Genomic DNA, 9,448 nt, shown 5'->3' on the forward strand with positions numbered 1-9,448 from the left:
ATAGATCTCAATGGAAATGCTTTTTGTATTTTTAGAATAACTAAACCCCAAAGTCGAAATGTAATACATTATGGTTTGCCAACCTATGAATCCTTTCATTTAAAACTACATGTCCATCCATTCCCTGGGTCACTGGGTGACATTGCTGCTGCACAATTTCACCTCGGCACAGTGTTGTCACTAGTATTGAGCTCAGGTTCGGATCAAAACCTATCCGAATCTGAGTTCCTGCGAACCCAGGAAAACCCCCTAAACACTGAAGGAACTCCCCCGGCCACAGTGTGACATATGCAAAGGGATGGAATGCAGTGACATCACTGACCTTATATGGTTGCATGCCTATATTTGGTAAATTACATTTAACTTATATGGCTATGTGATTATAAGGTAAATGACGTCGGCACAAGCATCCCGCCCCTTTGTTTACGTGCAATTGTGGGGCGGGAAATGCCCAGCCCGCAGCTGATTGCGTGGAAGTGCCAATGGCACTTTCTTGTTCGGAGGAGCTTAGGTTTGGACTGGGATCGGTCCACACTTGACCTCATCCCTGGTTGTCACACTATTACAGGGAATGGAAAAATGACAGATCTACCAGCGGGATCGACGGGTAATAAAACATGCCGGGGGGACTAAAAAAATAAAATAAAATTGCTGCGTCAATAGTAATGACAAACTGTATCATTTATGTCATTTTTTTATTTTATTTTGCCCATAGTTTTACTTTAAGTCTTGCTTAACCACTTCAAGACCAGGTGTTTAGACCCCCTTCCTGGCCAGGCCATTTTTCAGTATTCAGCGCTGCGATACTTTGACTGACGTTTATTCCGTCATGCAACGCTGTACTGAGATCAATTTTATACCATTTTTTGGGGACAGATAGAGCTTTCTTTTGGTGGTATTTAATCACCGCTACGGGTTTTATTTTTTATTATAATTAGGAAAAATTACTGAAAATTGTGAAAAAAAAACGTTTTTTGTAACATTATGTTAGGAAACATTTATTATTACCCAGTTTTTTGGTCAAATATTAAAGATCAGGTCACGTCGGTTAAATAGACACTAAACATGTCAAGCTTTAAAATTGCGCGCACCAGTTAAGGCTTAAAGTGACACTAAACTCAGGAGTTAAATCTTAAAAATACATTCAGGTACCTTAAAGGAGAACTTTAAGGGTAACGTTAGTTCTCCTTAGGGTAACGGGAGGACACAAACTAGCGTCTAAGCGCCTAAGCTCAGTATACCGCGAGCTACTGCTCGCGGTATACTGAGACGCCGCAGCTGAAGCGGATCCCGACAATTGTGTCTGGATCCGCAACCCCTTAAGGACCTGACTATTAACAAAAATGTATCTTATTTTGTGTATCACTCGGATGTAGATCCTCAAATCATCTCTGAATTGGTGCTGACACTGTCCTTCATTCTGGAGGGTGGCTACTTTTATTCCCCACGGTCCCTGTGTGTGTTGTAAAGTAGTCACCACTCCAAGCTCACTCCTGGGATGGACTACAATCTCACCTTTAGTTTACTAATTTGTATTGAGATTGTAATACATCCCGGGAGTGAGCTTGGACCGTTGGCTACTTTACAACACACACAGGGACCATAGCGAACAAAAGTAGCCCCCTCCAGAAAGAAGAACAGTGTCAGCACCAATTCAGAGATGATTTGAGGATCTATAGCCCAGTGATACACAAATAAGATACATTATAGTTAATAGTTAGGGTACTTGAATGTATTTGTAAGATTGAACTCCTGAGTTTACTGTCACTTTAAAAAAAATCACTTTATGTGGCCACAAACAATACTAGGATGCTTTTCCTTCACCGACAAAGCTATTACAGAACACTGTAGAAATTATGATCAGGTGTAAAAGGCAAGTTTACCCCACAAATGAGCAATGGCATTGGGCTTCCTGTGCCTGAAGAGAGACTGCCTATTTTTCCCCATAGTAGGCAATCAGATTCTCTCACCTAATTGCCATTTGATTGTGCTGGTTGAAAAATGTAAGGAAGAATCTGGTTACTGTGCGAATGCACAGGTGCACTTTCATCTACACATTCACACATGAGGTTATGTCTCTCTTCAATAGAATGCTGATGCCCTATTGAACTTTCAGTTTAAATCAAATAAATATATCTCAGGTGAATTAAATTAAAGGTAAAGAAAGTCTTACAGTTTGTTTCATATAGAAAGTAGCCACAGCCCGAGTAGAAAAGCAAGGTGCAAAAAGGACAAAGTAGGCCATAAAGGACCCTTTCTACATGCAAGCAATGGTCTCTCTGCAGAGGTCCATAAGAGAGCTCTACAATCAGTAAAGTTCATGACCATAGAACTATAGGTTTGACTCAGTAAGGTGCATGAGCAGAGAGACCACTGCTTCCACACTGACAGCATGAGTCCATCTCTGCGGCATGCTGGCGGGGGACAGTCTTTTCTTTTACTTTGCTAAAGACAACTAACTGTAAGGCTTTGAACACCTTTTGTTTTGATGCAGCCAACTGAAAGCTAATTTGGGCTTTAACTCAATTGTATCAATGAAATCTCTGCTGTACATTAAACCTATCAGTCATCTACACATAGGCAATGTAAGCAGCCATTGTGTAGGTCAGACCACTAGTTTATGAAATTCTATCAATTCACTAGGGACTGATGATATCCATAAGTGTGCGCACAGTGTGTGCCGGGTGTGCTTGGGCACATGGTAATCACCCCAAACACAACACCAAGGTCACAACAATGGGCGCCATGTTTTTAGTCAGTGGAGAGATTACAAAGATCTCTCTGTGACCAGCTCAGCGATACAGAGCGCAGTAGCACTTGCCACTTACATTCCTCACATAACAGCTGCAGTCCTCAGTGCCTAAGAAGCTGTGAGGGAGCGTGGCTGTAGCTTCCCATGCAAACAGGAAGCTGAGGGGGAAAGAGGTAAGGGACAGCTGAAGAGATGGGAATCTGGGATGCCTCAGATCTATGTATGTATGTATATATATATATTTATTTTGTATGCACCACCTAATGCAATAGGCTGCGCACACCTATGATGACATCACTCGATCTACTGACTATCATGAGGCAGTCTAATGTATGAATGAATGCAATGATAGTGATTGCCCAGAGCAACCATCCATATTCAAGCTGTCTTGTCTAATGTAGGTTAGAAGATGCAATTAGTAATCTGAACGGCTACTATAAGAAACAGAGACTTTCATTTTTAGGCATTTTTGGTACACTGGTGGGCCCTTGACACTTTGGGCTCTGCCGTGCCTCTTTTACCATAGAAGGGACCTACGCTAGCATGCCAAACAAAATGGGTGCTGGCCGGTATGTAGACAACAGAACTGGTATAAAATGAACCTTTCAAGCAACAACTTGCAAGTAAGTTACGCCAACAACCATTCATGTGTCCAGAGGTGACCGTTTTCTTTGCATTCTACTTGAGAATATTAAATCACAGTTTATATGGTAGAGCTGTGAAGTGCAAATGTTTCCTAGCACCAAATATTCAGAGATAGTAAAGATTGATAGGCAAACCTCTCACCGCCGCGCAAAACACAAAAAGGAAAAAAAGAAAAAACGGAAACCAAGTCAGGATATGGCTAATTTTATCAATGTTCCATTTATGTCAAGTATTTTTGTTTTTCTCTATGAAAAGTGAAAGGTTAGATATAAAAAAAGTTCAATTCCTTTTATACAGAAACCAGCTTTATAAAAATATTAAAACCCTAAAATCGATTTTAGGAAAAGCTATATATAATATTAACATTTCTCCTGTTCATAGGCACTAAAATGTAACATTTGTTTATGTCATGAGATTTACATATCCAAGTTTGAGGACCTCCTTGGTCTATCTTGAGGGCCTCTTCGGTATTAGAGCTTGGTGACCTGCTTGATCGGAAAGCCCTTGCTAAAATATTTTCATACGTGGTCCCAAGTCCCTCGACATTCCTCAAAGTTCTGTAGTAACAACGTTTCCTTGCCAATTGGTTTCTCACCCAAAATTTCTCACCTAATCTCTTTCTCAATAAAAGGTCCTTCTCATCCGGTCCCACCTAAGCTGCCCTAAAAGACGATCCTCACATAGTGATTATTCGACCATACTGGTGGCTCCAAGCTCAACAGCTCCTCCACCAGGTCATTTCTTGGTTCCCTCACCAGGAACGCCTCACCACCTTATGTAAACACATCATCACCACCACCTTTTGGACCACTAAACCCACATGGTCAACAAAATCTTCTCCAACCTTCGTGTGCCTCTTCAAAGCTCAGTTATTGGGTTAAAGGTGCGTTTTGTTAGAGAAAGCCAGTGCAATAAATTAGCGCTTTGCCTTCTTAGAACTAAGTTCTTTTTTTCCCAGAATCCTATGCAACTCTGGCGACATGTAGTATGGTTTGGATGCAGATCCGTTATTCCTCTCCAGATCTTCGCCTGAAAGTGAAAGGGCGGCAGCAAGTGACAGGAAAGAAAGAGAAAATAAGTAGGGAAATGAGTGGCAGTTTTGTAGATATAGACAGAAGCTCTGTATGTCATGTGACAACTAACAGTTATTTAAAGCCAACTGCATATATATATATAGATATCTATAGATCTATATATATCTATAGATATATATAGATCTATAGATATCTATATATATATAAAAGACACTGAGCATCATTCAGCCCACTTCCTGTGAGTCCAGAAAGTCATGAACCCACCCCCTGAGAGTGAGTTATCATGCAGACTGGGCACACAATAGAATAGAATGCTGCAGAGAGCGACATACACATGTCAAACATGGGCCCCAACACCAGAGAAGGAGTGGAAGGACCCTTGTGTCATGTGACCAGCCAGAGGACACCTAAATATTCTGGGAGATTTGGGAGATTATTCTTCTTAAAAATGGGTGCGGGGGGGGGTGTACTTGAGGGGCAAGAACAAACTGTAGTTGGCTTTAAATACTTTAAATGAACATATGGCTACAGATAAACAAACAACTAGTGCAATTCTTGACGTAGCCGGTGGAGATTATTCTATAAAACATTGAATTACTTAGTTTTCCAAAATATTTTGGTGATTACATTTCTTCTGTGGCTTCCAATGAAAGCTTATGTATAGACAATACTTCCTATTTTTTAGTTTTGCATGCAGACGCATAGTATTAGAGGTGGTCCTGTAGTTCTAAGAACTATCTGAGAACAATATAACTGATAAAATTCAGCACAAGAACACATTTGGAGCTCTCAGGATTTCGAGCAGGATCAACGGGTATTTTTTAACTTATCAAATAGATACAACAAAAAGCTTTCAATATGGATTCTTAATGGACCAAAAGGGTCCAAATAAGAGAAGTTCATTTTTAAAGTTTATATACACTTTAAGCAGACAGTGCTAGGTGTCTACTGTTACCTTTCTTCTCCCCAAGCAATTACTGCCTGGACTATTTGACTTGGGGCATAAGCCCCACCTATACATGGTGCTAAGCCCCATCAACTCAGTTGTCTCCTATCCAATACAATTGTCTGACTGGCTACCAAAGCACTCTAAATGGGTAGGGGGCAGACACATGGGTGTGGCTCATGGACATGAATGCGCAGGCTCAATCCCCAATTCGAGAAGTTGAGCCCCCCAATATAAAGTGGAACTGGTCTGAGTCAGGGCACAGACGCACTTTACTGGAACATAACGGCAATGGCGGACATGTTGTGCTACCTAATCTTAGGCACAATTTTTAAGTTCTGAATTCTGAGTGGAGAAATGCTCACTTTAAATTTTAAGCTGCTCTTGTATTAGAGGATTTGGTTATTACATTTTGATGTAAGTAATTTCGTAGAATAATCTCCACTGGCTGGAGAGTGATTTGTTGCAAATAAAGAAACAGCAAAATAAGAGGCCAAAAATACTAAATACAAATATAGAAAGGAAAGTGTTGGAAAACAGGCAGTGCAAATAAGCAAGCGAGACCTGGGGGGCTGGCTCCACATTACACTCCCTCTAGAGGATTTACTGGAACACCTACATGACCACAAGTTTTGGAAACTGCCCACTCCCATTTACATTTAATGTAAATAAGATTTTCTAATTGTTTCCTCCTTACTGTTGTGTGTAAGGAGAAATGCCTATAGTTGATGAGCAAAGGAAATATATGGACTTATAATGCAGACTCAAATGTCATATAATGCAAACTACATTACAGTAAAGCCAGAAGTAATGGCCACATCAACTGTTGGGCTTTTAGATACTGCAAACCAAAAATGACATTGAAATCTATAGAAGGAAATTAACTTTGAAACACTATGCTCTGTACCTGCAGGCACTGTGGAACAATTAATTCTCGAAGTTTACAGCAAAAGCACCTCCTGTTCCAATCTATCAGCAGTGACTCAGCTGCTCATCTCCCCATGCTCTCCCATCACAGCAGTGACTCAGCTGCTCATCTCCCCATGCTCTCCCATCACAGCAGTGATTCAGCAGCTCAGTTCGCCCTGCTCCTTCCTACCAACAGTGAATTAACAGCTCAACCCACCTTGCTCCCCTCTATCAGCAGTGATTTAGTTTAGCTCCCCAGTTTAGCTCCCCCTGCTCCCTCCTCTCAGTAGTAAATTACCAGTTTAGCTCCCCCTGCTCCCTCCTCTCAGTAGTAAATTACCAGCTTAGCTCCCCCTGCTCCCCTCCTCTCAGCAGTGGTTTAGCAGCTCAGCTCACTCCTGTATCCTCCTCCCAGCTTTGACTCAAAAGCCTTTCAGTCTTCTAATCTCCAATGTAAATACAGAGCAGTAGGTCTAGAGGAGGGAAGAATGGGAAACCGAACTGCCGAGTAACTGCTGGGTGGGGGAGCAGGGTAAACTGGGCTAGCTGCAAAATATCCTTTGTGTGAAAGCCGGGAATGATATTAGTTGGGCGACAATACTTTGTTTGGGGTTGGGGATTATGTAATACTTACAAAAACACAGGAAGAGTGTGTCGACACACATGGCATAGACGCTGAAAAATCCATGTGCAACAAGGTAAGATCCAATTATCACTGTCTGCGGAGAACAAAAACAAATAATGTTACTATCGGACAACGATCTGTATATCTTTACAGCGGTGTGTTCTAAAGACAGTGAAGAGCTGCTAAGACCTGTATGAATAAGATCTAAATTGTGTCTGTGCATTAGTATTATCAGGGATCCCAAACTGAAGAAAGCAATTTCAGGGACCTGATGGAGAACTTCAGGTCCCTCTCTGCTGATTGACAGCAGCAGTGGGCGGGTGCAATAGCTAGTCTGCTATTGGCTATTGCAAAGTGAAATAGCAATATAGCAATGCATTCCTATGCTGTTTTTTTTTCTCCGACTGACGGGGGCCAGCGACCCCAATGTCAGAAAAAAAAAAAGATTGCAGGGAAAGGTTTACTCTGCTAGATATAGCAGAGCAAACCTTTCCGGGAGAAAATGTTTATCTCCCGGGCGGCCGGGAGCCGCTATCTAATAGCGGGAGACTTCCGGAGCGTCCGGGAGAGTTGGGATGTCTGTATTATAGAAAGGTAACAGTCCATAGAAACAAATTTCAGCACGCCACTTGCTAACATTGAAAGGAGACCTGGAATCTGATTGGCTGCTGTGGGAAACATGTTCAGTTACTTCCTTCACTGTTTATTCATAAAGCTTATAGTATCTCAGTCATTGGAGGTTCAGCATCACATGTAGGGATTACCTAGGGACGTGTGCAATCAAATGCAGTCTGTCTAGGGATGCCCACTCCTCCAGGTTCACATTCACCCATCAAGGCTGCATAACTCCTCCTATAAGCCAACTCCCTGCTGAACAACAAGCAGGGTGCTTTTTTTAGGAAGCTATGTACACCGCCCTACCTGCTCCTCCCACCAGCCACGTTCTGCCTGCATTTCATAAAAAAGTGGAAAGACCCAGTGATGATGGTCTACAAGTATTTAATGAAAAAGGAAAGGTTGGGATTCCTGTGGGGATCATCTAAGACTTCCTGGAGGCCACCCATTATCCCATCCTTCCATCCTGTTATCCCATCCTTCCATCCTGTTATCCCATCCTTCCATCCCGTTATCCCATCCTTCCATCCCGTTATCCCATCCTTCCATCCCGTTATCCCATCCATCCTGTTTACTTTGATGTACATTTTACCACCTTTGTAGGAATGCACTGACTTTGTGAGACACCCCAAAAATGTCACTTGATGGCATGATCATGAATAGGAAATTAGGTTTCTGGGCGTGTCTTGGGTTATTAATTAATCCAGCCCATAACGGAGGAGTTTTGGATATTCAACGAAGTTACATGTCTTTGTTGTATATGTACTCAGCACGTGTGTATGATCAATAAATCCTGTTGTACCCGATTTATGAGGAGCTACCATCTTTCTTAACATCTGTGAATGCATCAGAAGACACCATAGAGCATAACAGGAGTCTCTGTCTTTAGCTAATCGCATGTACCAAGCATGGCCATTGTTCTCTATGGCATCTTCCAGCCCAATTTCCAGATTTCAAAACAGATCAAGAGGGCTGGAGGAAAGGATTACTGAACCAGCCCGGGGGGGACAGGAAACGAAAGTTTGGATTGTCCCCTATGTGAATCTATTTACAGATGTTGTAGAGGAACGGAATCTGCTGAGTGCATAAGGTGTACTTATTAAATAGACTTACCAAAAGTGGCACCCAGTAGTAATTCAAAGAAGGAGCTTCATCTGAAATGTAAGGTATTCTTCTTGTGAAGAAGAAGAAAGCGAGGACTCCTATAAATATATATAAAAATATATGTAAAGCCTTCAAACAACCATCTGGTTTGTTAAAGTGACACTAAACTCAGGAGTTAAACCTTACAAATGCATTTAAGGACCCCTTGTTGTAAAGTAGTCACCGCTCCAAGCCCACTCCAGAGATGGACTACAATCTCATGTTTAGTTTACTCATTTGTATTGAGATTGTAGTCCATCACAGGAGCGAGCTTGGATCGGTGGCTACTACTATGCGGGGGTCTATGGTAGGCTATGCAGGGTTTGTGGTGGGCTATGCGGGGTCTCTGGAGGGCTCTACAAGGTCTTAGGTGGGCTATGAGTGGTCTATGGTGGGCTATGTGGGGTCTGTGGTGGGCTATGCAGGGTCTGTTGCGGGCTATGCTGGGTCTGTGGCGGGCTATGCAGGGTCTGTGGTGGGCACTACAAGATTTCCGGTGGGCACTACAAGATTTCTGGTGGGCTATGTGGGGTCAGTGGTGGGGTCTACAAGGTCTTAGGTGGGCTATGTGGAGTCCGTGGTGGGCTTTACAAGGTCTCAGGTGGGCTATGCGGGGTCACAAGAAATCCTTTACAGCTCACCTGAGACCCCGACTTCCCTGCTACGCTACTAACGCAACCTGTTAGTAGCTGGATACAGTGTTCACGCTGTACCCAGCGACTGAAAGGTTACGCAAAATGAAGGGGTGGGGCAAATTTAGATGGGGGGGGGGGGGGGCC

The 9,448-nt window shown here is 42.6% G+C and overlaps 1 protein-coding gene across 1 annotated transcript in view; it reads right to left on the reverse strand.

Annotated features, from left to right (window-relative positions):
* The window catches only part of SLC44A5 (solute carrier family 44 member 5), a 68,316-nt gene that overhangs the window by 3,737 nt on the left and 55,131 nt on the right, over positions 1-9,448 (reverse strand). The window contains 2 exon segments of the mRNA XM_018576880.1: positions 6,921-7,005; positions 8,640-8,728. Of these exon segments, the coding sequence (XP_018432382.1) occupies positions 6,921-7,005; positions 8,640-8,728 (174 nt within the window).

The sequence above is a fragment of the Nanorana parkeri genome, unplaced genomic scaffold (assembly GCF_000935625.1).
Source record: "Nanorana parkeri isolate BGI_ZX_2015 unplaced genomic scaffold, ASM93562v1 scaffold79, whole genome shotgun sequence".
In the NCBI taxonomy this organism is placed as follows: Eukaryota; Metazoa; Chordata; class Amphibia; order Anura; family Dicroglossidae; genus Nanorana; species Nanorana parkeri.